General features: G+C 36.4%; 1 protein-coding gene across 1 annotated transcript; it reads left to right on the top strand.

Annotated features, from left to right (window-relative positions):
* On the top strand, nt 385-6,906 carry LOC18790965 (probable E3 ubiquitin-protein ligase XBOS32). Its single transcript, XM_007225700.2, has 10 exons — nt 385-1,592; nt 1,699-1,758; nt 1,896-1,967; nt 2,061-2,236; nt 2,327-2,487; nt 2,855-2,913; nt 3,011-3,057; nt 4,351-4,491; nt 4,875-4,966; nt 6,203-6,906. Exons 1-10 carry the CDS (start codon nt 1,398-1,400, stop codon nt 6,724-6,726), a joined length of 1,527 nt encoding a protein of 508 aa, XP_007225762.1. The 5' UTR covers nt 385-1,397; the 3' UTR covers nt 6,727-6,906.

Here is an 18,897-nt window from a genome sequence, read left to right on the forward strand (position 1 = left end):
AAACCCATTTGACATTAATTGTCCTAAAATACTCAACTAGCATTGAAAGAAACGAACATGTAGGACACAAGCCTACTACGTAGGCAATTAATGGAAATTTATCTTGTGAAGTTAGCGCTGAAATCAAATTCCAAATAATTAATAAAATTAAGGTACATAATTGCTAAAATTTGAATGTGCATAAGCAAACATATTTTATGGGTGAAAATTTAGAGTATAAAATTGAAATTAACCCTAATCAAAACTAGAAAGCACAAATAATCGAAAAACAAAATAAGGTGATGAGTGTATTATGTGGGTGGGATTAAATAAGTCCATGAGGATGAGGTGAGTCAGCTGCCCTGCGTGGACTGGTAACAATTGTCCCGGAAGTAAAAAGGGAAGGAGGGTACGGACAAAGCCAACTACTAAGTTGACTGCCTAATAATATCCAATCATGGAGAGTCGCAGACACGCTTTTCTTGCAGGCTATTGTTGGTTGAGGTTGAGGAAGAAGCTGCTGTCCTTGTCCCTGATAAATCACCCACTTCTCTCTATATATATTTTTTTTCTTTTTGCGTTCTCTTTTTTTGGCAAAAATTTCCCATTTGAAGACAATCTTCATTTCATTCATTCATTCATTCCTCCCTTCCTCTTGCCAAGCCCATTATAGTGTACATTCTATCTTTGATCAGCTTCCTTTAAAACCCAGAAGGAGATTTTCCATCTGGGTTTTGAAGATTTTGATTCTTTACAGCTTATCTGATATTGGGGATCGAAGATTCTGTGCTGTCGCATCTGGGCAGTGAAGATTTTGGTTCTTGGGGGAATATCTGAAGTGGGTGTCGAAGATTTTTATCTTTTAAGGGAAATTTGGGATGTGGGTTTTGCCGTTAAGGGAAATTTTTTTGATTCTTGGAGGAATGTCTGGTAGTGCTGAAGTTGGTTTGAAAGATTATGATTCTCTGGAGACGAAATTGGATTTTATTGGATAAGGTTTTAACGTTCCTGTATGTCTTTGTTGGTTTTCTCGAAGTTCACGAAATGTTTAACTAATCTGTGAACAGTACCATTCGTAATCTTTTTTGTATATTGTTAGTTCGAGAGTGGTTTGTTGGAGAGTGATTTCTAGTGAGATACTGACCGTTACAACCAATTTGCTTTTGAGAAATCTGTCATTGGAAGGAGGGTAGTTGTTTCTGGTTTGGTGCAGGGGACGACCTTCTACTTTTATGTATAGAGAAGATAACTTTTTTTTATTGCTCTCGATATCCTTTTTGTATATATTTTGGATGGATTAAGGATATGATGTCCTACATTTGAGGAAAATAAGGGAAGTTTGGAGAAAATAAGCAAAATTTTGGTTTAGCGTGCTCATTTTTATCTCTCAGTTTTTGGCTTGGTAGTATTTGAGGGTCATGAAATTTCTCAGCGTTATGGGAAATTCATTTGGATGTTCAGCATCCGGAGAGCGATTAGTTTCAGCAGCAAGAGATGGAGATCTTCAAGAGGCCAAGGCCTTGCTGGAATGTAATCCTCGCCTGGCAAGGTACTCTACTTTTGGTGTTCGTAATTCCCCTCTCCATTATTCTGCAGCTCAGGGCCACCATGAGGTATAAAGTCTAATACGCATCTGCTTAAGAAATTGGTCTAATTTTGTTTTAAGGTTTTGCTTATCTTTTATGATTGATTGTATTTTTTTGTTCTCCATGTGTTTAGATAGTCTCTCTCTTGCTAGAGTCTGGAGTCGATATCAATCTCCGGAATTATCGTGGTCAGGTAAAATGATCTAATATGGTGGCTTTAGAAGTTTAGCATTTGCGTCATTATATATATCAAAACTTGCTTTGTTATGGATTTAAAAATTAAGTTTTCTATCAAAAAAGTGAAATTGTGGTCTATGTCTTGGTGAACAGACTGCTTTGATGCAAGCTTGCCAACATGGTCATTGGGAGGTTGTTCAGACATTGGTTCTTTCTAAAGCCACAGTAAGATTGTTACTTCCAACCCAATTTTTTCAATGTTCCTTTGACATTGATAGGGTTAAGAAGTATGACAAATTTTGGAAAACCGGATTTCAGATTCACAGAGCAGATTATCTGAATGGGGGTATTGCACTCCACTTTGCTGCTTTGAATGGTCATTCTCGGTGCATCCGGCTCCTCCTTGTTGATTACATTCCCAGCACTCCCGATTTTTGGAGTACCTTAAGGAATGCATCAAGCAATGAAGAATCAATTGCAGAGTTTAACCATGAGTACTTCCACTTCCAGTTCCCTTTGCACCCTCTTTTTATCTTTTCCAATATTCTCTATTGATTTATTTTTCTGTTCTTTGCGTGCATCAGTGTTTTGGTCCAGATAATTAATAGGCCTGCTGATGGAGGAATCACTGCGCTGCATATGGCAGCGTTGAACGGCCATGTTGAAAGCGTACAACTACTTTTGGATTTAGGGGCTTCTGTTTTTAAGGTTACTGTGCAAGATGGAACTACAATTGATCTAATAGGTAACTTTAATTTATAATTATCCTTTTTCAGCAATTAGCATCATTCACTTGCCTTAGCAAATCTACTGAGTTGTTTTATAATATAGGAATTGGACAATACATAGAATACAACATACATTCATTCATCTTTCCATGTTTTCCGCAAACTTTGTGAGTGTATTTCCTTTTCTGCTATTGTATAGAAAGTTATAGCCCAACCATATCTAAATTAATTCCCAAGACATTTTTTAACTTCGTGTTAATTGTAATTCCATGTAATGCTGTTGATTAACCTCTTGAAACATTAATGTTCAAAGACTCCCGTCATTCCAATATGATTTTGCACAATGTATTTCCTAAACCATCCTTTATACTGATCACTTTGCAGGTGCTGGAAGCACTGCCCTACATTATGCTGCATGCGGAGGAAATGCACAGTGTTGTCAAGTATGTTCTTCATTTACACAAAAATATGCATTAATGTTGTTACATCCTTACAAGTATTTATGCTCTGCTATTACTATTTTTATATGCTCTGGTTCAGATTTTGATTTCCAGGGGTGCCAGTCTGAATGCTGAAAATGCCAATGGGTATGTACCCAATGCCTGTTATGTTACTTTTGATTTGTTTCAAAGTCTATTGTAATTTTCACTTGGAATATTTATTTTAATAATACTTTGACCTGTGTTACATGGATTCAAGTGAGTGTCATGATTGAACCCATATACTGCCCTCAAGTGTCAAATTTTCTTTGTTTATTTGAGCGATAACTGCATGTAATTTTGACATTATGTGATATCTGTTTAAATTTGGATGACCGACCACCTTTGAAATCCTGTTAGAATTACTTATCATCAAACTAGTCTTGTTTGAAATCCTGTTAGAATTACTTATCATCAAACTAGTCTTGCTCTTTGTGTGTGTGTGTGTCATCAAACTAGTCATCAAACTAGTCTTGCTCCTTGTGTGTGTGTGTGTGTGTGTGTTGGTTTTTCTTTTCTAGCTTTGTGTTTTTTGCCTGGGAATCTGCCCCCTTGCTCTCTTCCCCATACTTAGCCTAAAGGGCCATTGTGTGTGTGTGTGTGTGTGTGTTGGTTTTTCTTTTCTAGCTTTGTGTTTTTTGCCTGGGAATCTGCCCCCTTGTTCAAAGGGCCATTGGCTCCGTTGCTTTTAGGCACCATTGCTGCAGTGGCCTATGATTCCGTGTATTCATTGTGTGTGTGTGTGTGTGTGTGTTGGTTTTTCTTTTCTAGCTTTGTGTTTTTTGCCTGGGAATCTGCCCCCTTGTTCAAAGGGCCATTGGCTCCGTTGCTTTTAGGCACCATTGCTGCAGTGGCCTATGATTCCGTGTTTAGGCACCATTGCTGCAGTGGCCTATGATTCCGTGTATTCATTGTGTGTGTGTTGGTTTTTCTTTTCTAGCTTTGTGTTTTTTGCCTGGGAATCTGCCCCCTTGTTCAAAGGGCCATTGGCTCCGTTGCTTTTAGGCACCATTGCTGCAGTGGCCTATGATTCCGTGTATTCTGAGTGTGTGTGTAATCCAAACTTTAAATATCTTCTCGACCTGGTTATCAGATTGTAGTGTTTGGATTAGCAGAGTTGTATTCTTATATTGTTAACTGTGCCATTGGACCTGAAAATGCGGATTATGAAGTCAATAATTAGATAGATGCATGGTTTTAAATTTCAACCATTGGCCAGTAAAATTTAGATCTTAATCCCATGGATCATTATATTTGGTTCCTTGAAGTGATATCAGTTGTTTCATGACTTCATTCTTTTTCTTTTTCTTTTCTTTTCCCATCTGCAGTAACTTCATAATTCTCTTTACTCAACTACAAGTCTTTAACTTAACCCTGTTTTATGTTTTTATTTGTTCAAAGATGGACTCCCTTGATGGTGGCCCGTTCATGGCATAGAGACTGGCTCGAGGAAATCCTAAGCACGGAGCAGCAAGTCCAGTCACAAATTCTTCCTTCACCGTACCTATCCCTTCCCCTTATGAGTATTGTGAAGATTGCTAGGTGAGTATATTTTGTTAAATCTATTGACTTAGTACTCTACTACAGAATTGTTTGTAATTTCTAAATTGGTTCAGTTCATGAGTATCTGTAATTCACTGCTGCAACTAAGAAATTAAGTACAGCCAAACTTCTCTAAAAGAAAGGAAAGTTATGTCATATAGATGCGTTCAATCTACTTTAGCACCCCTCTCCCCACCCCACCCCAAAATAATAAATAAATAAAACTAGAAGAAACCTTCTTATTTGAATTGTTGGAGCATGTCAAAGTCAACAAATACTACTGCATTCCACATGTTCTCTGCCATCAGTTTGTTGATGTGGTTAGGTTTATATACATTTAGAAATGCTTCAACCTTATTCTCTTCCTTTGGTGCCATTTCCAGAGAATGTGGATGGAGGAACAGTGATTCTTTATCTACATGCCAAGATCCATGTGTAGTCTGTTTGGAACAGCAGTGCACAGTGGCTGCAGAAGGTAAATTTCTCCTAAGAGTGTATATTATCATGATTCTCTATCTTTGGTAAGTTTACATGAAAAAACCACATAATTTGATGTATATACATGTGGGGAAAGTTTTTGGATTGTAGAAGTTAATGATTTTTTTTTTTTTTTGGGGGCACCTGCATCTATGCATTTGAATATGTTCTCCGGGAAGAAAGAGATATAACACTGGAGAATGAGTGATATGGAACAAGCATCATTTTCTTAATCCCTCAATGTAGCAAATGCAAATATATCCTTACACTCCAAAAGGCTCCCTGGTGATGGTTCATGTGGGCAAATTAAGTAGTGGTGAGAGTGTAGAATTAGAGGTAATGCTATAGCATTGGTTTGGGCAGAAGGAGATAGATAGATGCATCTAGTGAATGCTCTGTTCAGTCCTCAGTTCCCATTTTAGGGGTATTGAACATGATAGATGTGTTTACCTAAAGTAAGGATTTTGATGTCAAACCTTATTATTGTATGTTTAGAGGAAGTATTTTTCCATTGAACTGGAAAATGTTTGTCTAGCTTCAGTGCTTCTCTGTTGTCTCCCTCTTGTTGCTGGACAGCTTCTTTAGTTCCAGGAATCAATCATCTGATTGTGAATGTGTTACAGCAGACTGGTATTACATCTGCGCATGCAGTTATGATGCAGTTGATCAAGTGTTACTACATTATTTCGTTCTTTGTTTAGGTACATTTGTATGTTTTTATGTAATTAGGTTTTGCACATTAACACTTTTTCTATGGCTTTCTTATCTCCATAAAGAATGGTGAATCAGTACCAAGATGCACCTTGGTAGTTATAATTATTTGTTATATAGGGCCGCATTGGTGAGATGGTGGAACTTGCAATCGTGCCCTGTGCACAAATTAGATTATATTTTCTTATTTAATTACAGTAAGAATCTAAATGAAGTATTATAAATTGGGTACATCAGAACTATACCCTTTAACCGGTAGACTTGTTATGACCAATAGGCAATCCCCATATTTTGAAAATTCTGAGTTAATTGTGCGGTAGTCAACATATTAATAATTTCAGATTGGTTTTTTTTTTTTTTTTTTTTAAATTTAATTTAATTTTTAATACATTGCTCATTTTGATTGTTTCATCTGTTCTCTGAGTTCTGAAATCCTTTTCTTACTACTGGCTTTTTGCATGCATGATGGTACAATCATGCATATTGTTGGTTGCCAAGGACAATAACAAATCTCGTGGTGCAGGTTGTGATCATGAGTTTTGCACAAGATGTGCCTTGTACCTTTGTTCCACAAACTGCACTACAACTGTGTCTCATGGTCCCCCAGGCTCAATTGCATGTCCTCTCTGCCGAAGTGGCATAGTTTCATTTGTGAAGCTTAGAGGAACAAGATCAGTGGTTAAGGAGAATCCAAGAACAAGTTTATCCCTATCATTGTGCTCATGTTCTGCTGAGGAGCCAGATTCCGCCTCAATAACAACCCCATTATGCAAGCCTGAGTTCCGTTGCTCTGGTAAATCTCCTCTCGGATCTTTCCGGTCCTTAAGCTGCCAGAAGTTCCCATCATTCAAGATCAACTACAACCTTTGCATGGGAGCTCCAAATATTAATCCTTGTTTGGTTCCAAGCTCCGGTAATAGGAAGTTGCGGAACCATTTGGCTAGGTGCTCTAGATCTGGCTTTAGACGATCAGCATCGCAACCTGAGGCCAGAAGGTCATGGTTTTCTGCACTCAATCAAAATGTAACGACTGGCAGTGGATGCTGAATGGCTTTTAGTCCTTTGATTTTTTGGTTGTATTCTGACTACTTTTGGATGTATTTTTTTTTCCACCGATTTTTTGTCCATAATGTGCTAAATCATCTTCAATTTGTGATGATTATTGGATGGTGTAACATTGTAAATATAATATTCTTTTTTTCAAAAGAGATGTTCTGATTTACAGAATTCTCTCTCTCTCTCTCTCTCTCATTGTTTGAACATAAATTCTGAACCATGTAACAGTTCTTCATTATGTTAAATTTATCTATCTTTTCTTTCTCCACCTTGTTGCCAAAAATATGGAAATGCAAGGTGAACTTGGGAATCTTACTTGCTTTGGCTGGACTTGGGATCTAATTATTCTTTTGAAAATAACATTACACTCATTCCAAAAGAGCATATCCACTAGGCTCACTGAACTCAATTTAGTTGAGCATTTTATTAATTTAATTTCTGACATTGCAGTTTGGACAAAAAGGTCATGAAACGCTGCAAATATATTTAGTATGAATTATTCAAAGCCATCATGAAACACCCCCATGAAAATTAGGAAAACACATAATCTGTTAGCCCTTTTTCACTTTTTTCTTTTTCTTTTTTTCCCTTCTGGTAATGGTTATTATATCAGAGAACATAAACAAATTTGGTAGGCGACAAAAATGAAGAATAACATAACCTTCTTCAGAAAAATATTATTCAACCAACCCTATAGTACACAGTACATGGAGATAATACAAATCATATAAAACTAAGAACAAACTGCAAATCCATAGTACTTAATCAAGCTCAAGAGGGATAGACAAGGATGGTTAATATAGGAGGGTTGATAAAGATGAAGGAAAGAACACAAGACAAGAAGTCAATGGAGGGTGGTGAGGATGGTTATGCAAAGACATAAAAGTCTTGCAAGGTCAAGAAAGAGAGAAAAGACACGAGAAATATAGGATGACACTAGAGAAAGTATGCAAGAGATCAAGTAGATGATGGTGAAGTGAAATTAAAAGAAAGAAGAAAAGTAAAATAGAGAAGCTCAATTAGGATAGCACCATGAAATATCAAACGTCCTCGGCCTCATTCTCCATTTGTGATGGAAGCCTAAGTGCTGCTGGTACTGGGTCCCAGAAGTTGGCGATGACTTGATGATCAAGTGATAGCAGCAGGTGCTTCTTCTTGACAAGAAGAGGGCAAGAGCATGTTAAGAAAGAAAAGACAGGCATTGAATTGAAGATTGAATGGTGTTTGTTGTTAAGGTGTGGGCTATGAAGTGATGTAAATGGGAAAGAAGACATGGTAGTTCCTGAAGAGATGGATGGATGGAGGTTATATAATATAGAATGTGTGGAAAGAGAAGGAAATAAATGAGAGAAACAGAAGAGACTGACATTCCAAATATGTGTTTGGTTTCAGCAAATGGTCAAAAGCGAGCATCAGATTAGGCACTGGTGGACCCAAAAACCATGAAGGATTAGAATCTGCTGTGTGTGTACATGAGAGAGAGAGAGAGAGAGAGAGAGAGAGAGGCATGAGATATTGGTGACAGCTTGATTTGAGAGAAGGGAGGGGAGGGGAGGCGAGGCGAGGGGAGGGAAGTACAGAGAAAAAACAGAGGAAAAGCAGAGCGAGTGATGAGTGAGTGTGACTTACCATCCATGCCTTGTTTCTCTGACTCTCTCTCTCATCTGTCTCACATCTTTTACCCTCTCAGTTACGTAATTCACTCAGAAAGAATAAAAAGGGATTTTGATGACTCGGATTTTCAAGTTTCTGAGAGAGAGAGAGAGAGAGAGAGAGAAGAGAGACGAGAGACGAGAGACGAGAGACGAGAAAATTAATTAAAAAATATTTAACAGAGAGAAGATCTTCAAAACACTATGTACGGCTGTGCATGCAATGCAATGAATAGTTTTTTGTACCAAAAAGGCTTGTTTGACTAATAGCAAATCCTTACTAATTTGTCTTTTTGAACTCCATCATTCTCTTCTCTCTGCTTTCTGATACAGTGATGCCAAATTCCTGCTGGTTTTTCTGAAAATCTTTAAATGCAAAATGACATAATCACTTGTTTGAATTCACTAACATGCAAAACTTTCATAAAAATGAAAGAAACAATGGTTATAATAGTAATCATTTAGAAAGCGACTCTAGATAGCAGCAACAAATCTGACCACCATGGTAATGACATTTCAGCATTCATTGACTTCTAATTAATATTACAGACTTGATACACTTACTGAATTAACCATTCTCAGCAAAAACAGACATAAAAAACCAAATAAGCATGTGCTAGAAGCCTAGACGCCCAGAACCAAATGTTCATATAGCACAAAAATAAAATTATAATGATAATAGGGTATGGTGAGGAAGAGTCATGGGCCTTCCTCTTGTCACTGCCATCTCCCCTAAATATGCATAGATCATGGCACTTTAATTCGGGATGAAGTTTGCTTGGGATGCTGGCTTTTCTTCTATATTGGTTGAGTCTGATTCACAAGCAACGGTAAACAACTTAAAGAATGGTGAGTAAGAGTCATGGGCATCTCATTGATGATATTAAGAGGAATTTGTAACAATTTGATGATGTTACTGTTTCTTTCAATCCAAAGAGGTGCAATCAAGTAGCTAATCTTCTAGCAAGGCATGCACTTAATTGTAATACTATTGCAACTTGGATTGAATTGTATAAGATGATACTATTGTATCCTCTTAATTGTTATCAATGTTTTCCTCTTTTACAAAAAAAAAAAAAAAAAAAAAGGCTTTTTATCACAAAACGTCCCTGACGTTTGCGAAACTATCAGATTGCATCCTTAAAGTTTTTTTGTATCACTCATGGTCCATAACGTTAATATAAGTGCTCTTAAATAGTCCTTCTGTAAAAAAAAACTGTTAAATCCAAGGATATAATCGTTAAATCAATCCAAAATTATAATTTTTTTTTTTTTTAAATTTCCTTCCCTTCTCTCTTTCTTTCTTCTTCTTCTTTTTCTCTTTCTTTTCTTCTTCTTCTTCTTTGTTAGATAAAATATTTGAGATCCTGTTGCTGCTCTGTTTTTTCTTCATTGATATTGAATGACAGATCTCCGATCTTCCTAACGAGAAAGAGACAGTTTATGGAGCATTAGATAAATGGACAGCTTGGGAGACTGAGTTTCCATTGATTGCAGCTGTTAAGGCCTTGAGAATCCTAAGGAAGAGGGGTCAATGGGTGCGTGTAATTCAAGTATGGCTTCTTTAGACTGTACTTCGGATTGTGTAGAACTGGTACATACTGCTTTACTTTAGGTGCAACCTACTCTTAATGAACCCTGTTATCTAACAATTGTTTTCTAGAGAATTCATGTAACTGTCAAACAAATGGAAAATTCACTTTTTCTAGTGTCCTTGCATGTAGTATACAAATTAGCTTGGTTCAGTTTGAGACTTAATGTGCATAATTCCTTTATGGTATCATTGCATGTGAAATCTGGAGGAGAGAGAAGAAGAAGAAAAGAAAGAGAAGAAAGAAAGAGAAAAGGGAAGGAAATTAAAATAAATAAATAAATATTTATAATTTTGGATGATTTGAAGATTATATTTTTGGATTTAACAGTTTTTTGGATAGATGGACTATTTAAGAGCATCTATATTAACGTTAGAGACCATGAGTGATACAAAAAAACTTTAAGGATGCAATCTGATAGTTTCACAAACGTCAGAGACGTTTTGTGATAAAAAGCAAAAATAAAAAATGATAATAGGGTATGAGATTTTGGCAACACAAGGTCCAATAATGTGGAGATATAGAGTCTGCCAAACAAGATCTTTTGATGCTAGGATGGGGGAGGGAGGAGGAGTTGAGAAAAAACATAAAACAGCTTTGCAAGTAAAGCTGGTCACAAAACCCTGATTGGGGGAGGGATGGGTTTTTCTTTTTCAATGATCCTCAATCCATCCACTCTCCTCATGTTTTAATTTTTAAAATTTTAAATTTGGTGTTTGTAGGATCTTTGGGGCAATAGCTCCTACAGCTAGGGTTGGGTTTAGGGTTAGTTTTTGTGCCCCTTCTGTCTTGTTGCTTCACCATCACTAGCGGTAAAAGGAGAAAGGAGAGAGGAGATAGGAGATAGGAGAGAGGAGAGGAGAGCAATTATTCCAATCTGACAGACAATACAGGACAAGAGACTTTTATTTTAAACTAAATTTTTAAACCCCATGAAAAATTTAAAAAAACAAAGAGAAAAGAAAAGGTAAATCATCATGACCTTTGTGATGGGACAATACATGGTCAATCAATCAGTCTCTTTTACTGTCTGATCAAGAGAGTGAGAGAGTTATTTTTTATTTTTTTCCTCATGGGTTGCAGCCGCCTACGTAAGGCAAGACCAAGATAATAACATGCTACAATTCACCCAGCCATAATATTCAATATATGCGCTCTGCTATGCTCTATGCTACGCTCAGCTTCTGATGCACACTGCAGGCATGGCATGTGTGTGCCTTAGGCTTTAGCTAATTCCATACCATTAATGCCTCTCTCTCTCTCTCTCTCATATTGTTGAGGCTTTGCACTGTTGAGGGTGAAGGGGTAATTTAGGAGAGGCAACCAACCATCCGTTTTCGTGTTTGTGTTTGTGCCTTGCAGTTCCAACTTAACCAATAACCTAAATCCATCAGAAGATTGGTTGAGTTGTCTATTAAATATTGTTCCTTCACTGTCTTGGAACTATTGGCTACGCAACCTATCGGGTCCCTATGTACTAAACTCAAATTTGTGATATGGTCAGCCTTAATTGGTGGTAAATTGATTTGGGCCTAATAAATTATTGTATTATACCGTAGTACGATTACGTGAAATGACTTGTACGCATGTAAGACCATCTCTAATCACTGGGGTGGAAATCCAAATCTTCAGTTTTGAACTCAAAATTCTTCTCTAATACATGTATTTTAGGAGGTGGAAATTTGAGAAAGGTGAAATTTGGGGTGGAATTCCAGTTCAAGTTTTGCCTGGACTGGTAATTTGTGTGGAGCCCAAAGCTCTGTTTTTGTAGCCCATGTGAAGAGAAAAAAGAGGTGGGCCCCGTGTGACAACAAAGCTGTCTGGCCAGAAGCCCTTTTGCGCAACACATGGCAGCTTCAGGGGAGAAAGACGTTGGAATCCAACGGCTAAAAAAGCTGGGTTGTCCTTGTTTTATTTTTAAGTCAAAATCTATTATGCTTTGAAATTTTAATTTTTTAAGGTTAAAATGTTCATAAAATTAAATCACGAATGTTGAAACAAAAATAATGTCAAGAAAAATTAATGACAAAAAAAAAATTATGGGTTAATCATTCCTTAAACAATTTAATAAAGTTGTGGACTTAAATTATGAGTCTGCAAGGTTGGAGGAAAAAAAATTTGAGTCATGAAAATAAATGAATAGTTATATTTTGGAGGGTGAAAATTTGAGTTTAGCCCCAACATGATTGGAGATGGTCTAAGAGTACTTCCACTCATTTGCCATGGCAAAGGATAATGGGAGCAGGGGCGGAGCTATACTAAGGCCTGGGATGGCCCTGGCCCCTCCAATTTATTTAACCCTTTTGAATGTATATATTGGATGTGGTAACAAATGCAAAGAAAAATTGCTATACTTAAGCCTATGGCCCCCTCACCACAAATCAATACTTGTCAAAATTGTATTTTAATATGAATATAATAGTAAAATCATACTACATTTATGAAAGAAAACCACTCATTTCAATTTAGTGCTTTTGTACGCAATAGTTTACTCAATAGGCCGAAAAATTATACAACTAAACTTTTTGTGTTTAACATTATGGCCCCCTCAAATATAAAATCCTAGCTCCGCCCTTGAATGGGAGGCAAAGGTTGTTATTATTCACATAAATAGTGGCAGCCCTTGCAAAAAGTAAGGTGTGCTTCCACCCATTGTCATGGCAAATGACAAATACTATTCACTTTTAGTTTTTTTTTAAAAAATTTTTTTGCCTAAACAATTAATTTGGAGAATATTTTAGGTTGCCATGTGTCATTTTTTATTATATAAAATTCTCATATAATATTTCGGATAAATTTTCAGATAAGATTTTCCGATTAAATTTTAAGATAAGATTTTTTGTTACCACGTGTCCATATTTATTATAAAATTATAAGATTTTCCGTTGCCATATGTCCATATTTATTATAAATTTCACATCTCACTCATCATACAATTAAATACCTACTTACTCATCATACAATTGAAATACTCATGGTCCTCATAGTCCGACACAATCGAGTAGAAGGATGACTCGATCATTGGCGAAGGCGATTCTACCGGATCACGACGTGGGGGAGTATTTTCCTTCGGAGAACGTAATAGTGCCATTATTTCTAACACGGAACGCACCAAGGGAACCCACTACGAGCTTGTTCACTTGAGGAGCCATTTGTAATGGTTTTCTTTTTTTTTTTTGTTTTGCCTTGAATAATCTATTAAAAAAATTAAATTGAAAATGCAAGAAAATATATAAATGAATAACATTAAATTGAATAAACGGCAATTAAATTTTTAACTTGTCGTCAAGATTTTGACATCTTCCATCGTTTGTCCACAACCCTCCGGCTTCGATGGAAGATGCCATAAATATGGTGAATAAATATGAAAATTGAAAGTGAAGAAAATTTTGTGTAGAAAGTGAAAAATAATAGAAGGAGAATAAAATGTATGAGGATTTGGTTTTGAAAGTGATCAACATTGGTAGGTATTTATAGATAAAAATTCCAAATCGAAATTTTTTTTCTTCCAGATTTTTTAAGCCTAAAAAAATGGCAGCCGTTGGATTTGAGGGAAAAAACGATCAGAGCTACCAGAATACGCCACGTGGCGTTTACCGTTGGTGGACTTTAGGGCTGCACGTTGACGCCAACCTGGCGTCAGCGCACGGCAAAATCAAATTTTTTTTAACGTTGCACGCACCAAAGGAAAACAAATTTGAATTCCCATACTAGCGTCAACGATGACATCACCTCCCCTCAGGCTCGATCTCGGGCTGCTTTCGCTTGCGGGCTAGCCCAGTCACGTGGGACCCGCATCTTGCTCGAGCAACCTTGGCCAACTAGAATGACTTGCCTGAACTTGGGCCCTGTCCTGCCCGGGCTGGAGTCTACCACTAGAAAAGCTCTAAGAGCAGAAAAACTTGTAGGAGACTAGCTCTTCTCCTATATGTTGTAAACTGATGCTCACTGTGGCACGTTGGATTGAGTGGGTTCACTCCCAAATTGTTTTATAATTTTTTAGTTTTAATCATTGATAAGTCCATATTTTACATGTATTTTATGCCTTCATTGCTTATTTATTTATTGATTTTTTTGGGTTAAATTGTTGAGTTTAATGTATTTTGTGAGAATTGAGTAGTTGGTCCCTAATTAGAGGAATCGGACGAAAAGTTGTCAAATTGGACTCAAAAACCATTAAGATGAACGACAAGGATTAATTGGAGACAAAGAAGATGTTTCTTAGAAGGCAATCAATCGGTCAAAGCTTAAAGGAGGAAGTTTGGTTAAATCCTTGTGGAATTTGGAGAAGCAATCAAAGAGATATTGGGAAAGATATTAGGAAACTTATTTTTGGTAGTATTTGATTGTAACTAGGTTAAGGATTTGTGTATTATAAATAGCATAGGGCTGGCCTCATAGAGGGGGCCATACTTTCACTACCTGAAAATACCCAATACTTGCAAAGAGAAGTCCTGCTGCTGCCGGCCACCTTGGAGCTTTTTGGGAGTTTTTGAGTTCATCTTCATGTCTACCATCAACCACTCTGTGATTCTCAATAAGTTTATCATGTTCTAATTTCCTCTTTGCTAGGGCTACGATGTAGCCTAGCCATGAATACCTTATTTATGTATTTATGTTAATTTGATAGTATTTTCCATGTTAAGTATCTTTTACCGTTCTTAATGCTTTGAGTGCTTGATCACCACTTAATTGATTTGATGCTTGAGTTGATGATAGGAATATCCAACTTAGGATTTTGCTTCTAGTAATTGATATCACAGGTTACTTGAGTGAACTGGAAGGTTAATCGAGGCTTGTGTGGTTTCCATAAATTTCCATAGAACTTAATGGGTTTCTACTTCTTAGTTCTTCATCTAGGCATAGAGTGGGACGATTGTAGGAATACTTTTGGTATAGACAGGCATGTCATATTGAATAATAAAGGGAAATTTACCATTAACATGGATAATAATTAGAATTAGCTGGCTACATGAATAGGGTAGAATTGGCTATGGTGAAATCGGAACCTTAGTGCTCATACCATTAGTGTTTGCCGAATTTTATTATTGTTTATGTTAGTTCATTCTTGTTAGTTACTTGCGTAATTCAAATCAAAGCCTCACCATTCGAACATCCAGATAAAGTTTAGGATTAATCATAATCAGTACTTAGTTAATTAGTCTTAGTCTCTGCGGAACGATACTCACTTACCACTACACTATTTTGCTACGATTTTGTGTCCTACAATTTCTTTATCAATCATCTTGTTCAATTTTTTATCCTAATGAAATATAAACAAGCTAGCATAATAGTATAATGAATTGAGACAAGCAAAAAAGCTATTTCTAACAAAATCTGCATGAGCAACATTGAACAATTTTTATGTCTCTGCGTTCAAAAATGTAAACTAATAGTTTAGGCATGCCTCTTTGGAGAAATTATAGAATACTCACTACTACAAAAAAGCAAAAAGACGACGGTAAATCACCGTCGTGTATTTGGTTTTTCAATGGTCGTGGAATCCACCGTCATCTTTTCCCTCATAAACCACGACGCTAAATAACCGTCGTTGTTAAACAATACAACGTCATCAAAAAATACAAAACGACGTCTTTGTACTGCAAAAAGATCTAAAAAAAGCAATCGAGGATGATAATAGACGACCAATTCTCTAAAAACACCGTCGTTAAAAAGGGAAAATATGACACATATTAAGAGAACAAAGCCGCAAGATAGACATACAACGACGACAATAAAAATACGCCGACGTTAAATATAATTTTCACGACAATAAAAAATATGACGTCTTTAAATACATTAGAAGACGACGTTATTGATACCTACTACGTCGCACATATAAACACAACCGTCGTACAATTAATTTTCCACTTCGATTTTTCGATAAAAGATGACGTGGAAATAGTTGTCAGTGTCATTATTTACGACGTATGTGTTTCTATAGTAGACGTTGAAAAACTAAACAACGTCAGTTACAAATATATGAGAGTCGTATTAAAAAATTTATACGTCCTATTTTCAGAAACAAACAACGACCATAAATATTAGACGTTGTTAAATACAACAACGTCGGAAAACAATAAAAACAGACGTGTTTAGTCTGCTAAAGTTCTACAACGTCTCTTATTTACAAAAAACCGTCGTGAAATAAATTTTCCACTTCGATTTTTCTAAAAAAGATGACGTGGAAATAGTTGTCAGTGTCATTATTTACGACGTATACATTTATATAGTCGACGTTGTATTTATATGTATTCATTACTCACGACGCACTTAATAATATAGACGACGTTGAACGTCTAAACAACGTCGGTTCCAAATAAATGAGAGCCGTATTACAGAACATATAGACGGCGTAGATTATGATGGGAGCCGTATTACAAATAACGTCGTTTAATTGTTATTAGACGGCGGTTATAATGAATTTCCGTCGGAATTAATTTCGTTCCTCTTCGTTTATAAAAGAACTTGCGACGTGGAAAATGTATGATGACGTCGTATTTTTTAACGTTCAGATTACATATCTCGTTTTTTAGACGTCGGTATTATGGGATTGGAGTCGTGTTATTTTGAATTACATGGCGGTTCTTTATCCTTCACCGACGTGATATCCTGAATAATTGCTTCACAATAGCGTCGTGGTTCTTCATTGTTACGTTGCTTTAAGACGTCGGTAAATATGCTGAATAACTGATTCACAATAACGTCGTGTTTTATTTGAACGTAGAAAGTGAAGAAATCACATTACAATATATTACAAAATTAATGTCATACACTGCCAATTACATAAGCATCATTCAATCCATATATCTTCACACCCATCTCGAATATTTTGACCGCCTAACTCACCTACCAGTTCATCAAATGTGTCAACATTTGGCATCCCTCTAGTAAATGGCTCACACTCAATTATCACATCACCTAATACTTCATCACCAATAACATCATTATATTCTCTACTAGGCATTGATAACACTACCGACCAACCACGATGCATCGGGTCGTCAACAAAAAATATTTGTTTGACTTGAGAAGCCAAAACAAATTGGTCATTCCTATGTCCAATTTTACTCAAATCTACAAGGGTAAATCCAAGTTCGTCGACTACAAGACCAGAACTATCTATCCAATCACACCTAAAGACTGGGATTGTAAACTTTTGGTAGTCAAGGTCCCAAATTTCTTGAATGACACCATAGAAACCCATATTTGAGAGAATTGGGTTTTTATCCTTGGCACTAGCAACTTGCATGGTATGTGCAAGTAAATAAACTCCACTATTTTGAGTTGTCCGCACATCATCTTGTGCCTTGATATTGAATTTAATACCTTTAATAAGATAGCTCCTATATAATGGCACTGACATGTTTGGACCAGCTGCTAGCCACCTTAAATTTTCTGATACGCCATGATTGTCTTCCTCAAGTTCACTTTGAACCTGCAAATTAATCATATCTTAATTCATCCTAACATATAAATAAGAAGAAAATTAAAAGAGAAATACGTTATTCAACAACATATACCTTGAAGCGTAGCCATTGAATGAAAGTGCTATTGTGCTTATCCTGCAGCCACTTTGTTCTCTTTCTAAATTTTGGATAAGCAGTCTTGATGTGGATCATATGTTGCCTACATGACACGAAAAATTCAAGCATTACGGTCCCAAATATATAAGATAAACATAAGAAATAATTTTAAATGGAAACTTAAAGAATAAAACTCATACGTACTCGATATAAGGTAGGACTTCCTCCGTATTCTCCAAGACATATAGATGTGCTTGATTCAACAGGTCCTGATCAACTACGCTCACTGTGCAACCTGATAATGGCTTTGAAACTCCCATCTTTTGGCTTGAAGGCACTCCAACTGTACTAACATCAGATAAATGCTGAGTACAAAACTCTACCGCTTCTTCAGCTATATACCGCTCAGCAATGCAACCTTCGGGACGAGTGCATCCATGACTTATCCATCTCCGACACTATAACCTATTATCTATAATAAAGTGAAAATACAGGCAATGACCATCACTATAGCAGATTATACAATGATCTAATCGCAAGTAATAAACAACAGAGACGACGGGTTTTAATCAAAAACAGACGTATTTGGCATATATAGACGACGGATTTTCAACAGACGTCGTCTATTATACGTAATACAAACGACGGTTTATGAAAAAACCGTCGTGTATAAGTAATACAACGACGGTAGTTTAAAAACACCGTCGTGTAATCGTCGTCGTACGCCTTAAAATTCGTCGTGTCTCAGTTTATTTTCAAGAACACAAAACCCATTAAGAACACAACATATATATGAAACCAAGCAAGAAACCAACATATACATGAAACCAAGCATGAAAACAATAAATCCATTCCCAATTCAACATAACATAGGGTGATTAAAAGATACGACAAAATTAAATCCATTCCCAATTCAACATAACAGATAATGTAATCCATGAACCCATTAAACAGAAAATCCATGAACCCATACCTATAAGCATTGGTGCACTTTGCACCTTCTCCAGAGCGGAAAATGACAAGATCAAATAAAGGTGTCCTTTTGCTGGAAATCATTTGGAAGTTGGTGATGTGTCTTTTTGTGTTGATTTCCAGCAAAAGTACACCTTTATTTGATCTTGTCATGAACCCATTAAACAGAAAATCCATGAACCCATACCTATAAGCACATTATTAACAGATCGCAAAGCATATACCTAAAACCCTTTAACAAAACAACCTAATATCATTCAATGAATTTACAAGGGGAAGATAGGGTTTGTACTTACAGGTTGGACGAGCTCACAGATTCGACGAGCCTGGAGAGTGCAACTTTTAATTAGAGCAGAAGTGAGAGAGCGAAATGTTATGTCGCGTGAAATCTGAAATTTTAGGTTTCAGGGATCAAAGTAC

This window comes from Prunus persica, chromosome G1, assembly GCF_000346465.2.
Source record: "Prunus persica cultivar Lovell chromosome G1, Prunus_persica_NCBIv2, whole genome shotgun sequence".
Lineage (NCBI taxonomy): Eukaryota > Viridiplantae > Streptophyta > Magnoliopsida > Rosales > Rosaceae > Prunus > Prunus persica.

Excerpts from the sequence above, each read along its gene's own strand:
- LOC18790965 (XM_007225700.2), top strand. The coding sequence starts at position 1,398 with ATGAAATTTCTCAGCGTTATGGGAAATTCATTTGGATGTTCAGCATCC. Across the intron at positions 1,593-1,698 it reads CAGCTCAGGGCCACCATGAG|ATAGTCTCTCTCTTGCTAGA; the intron begins GTATAAAGTCTA and ends CCATGTGTTTAG. Across the intron at positions 3,058-4,350 it reads AATGCTGAAAATGCCAATGG|ATGGACTCCCTTGATGGTGG; the intron begins GTATGTACCCAA and ends ATTTGTTCAAAG.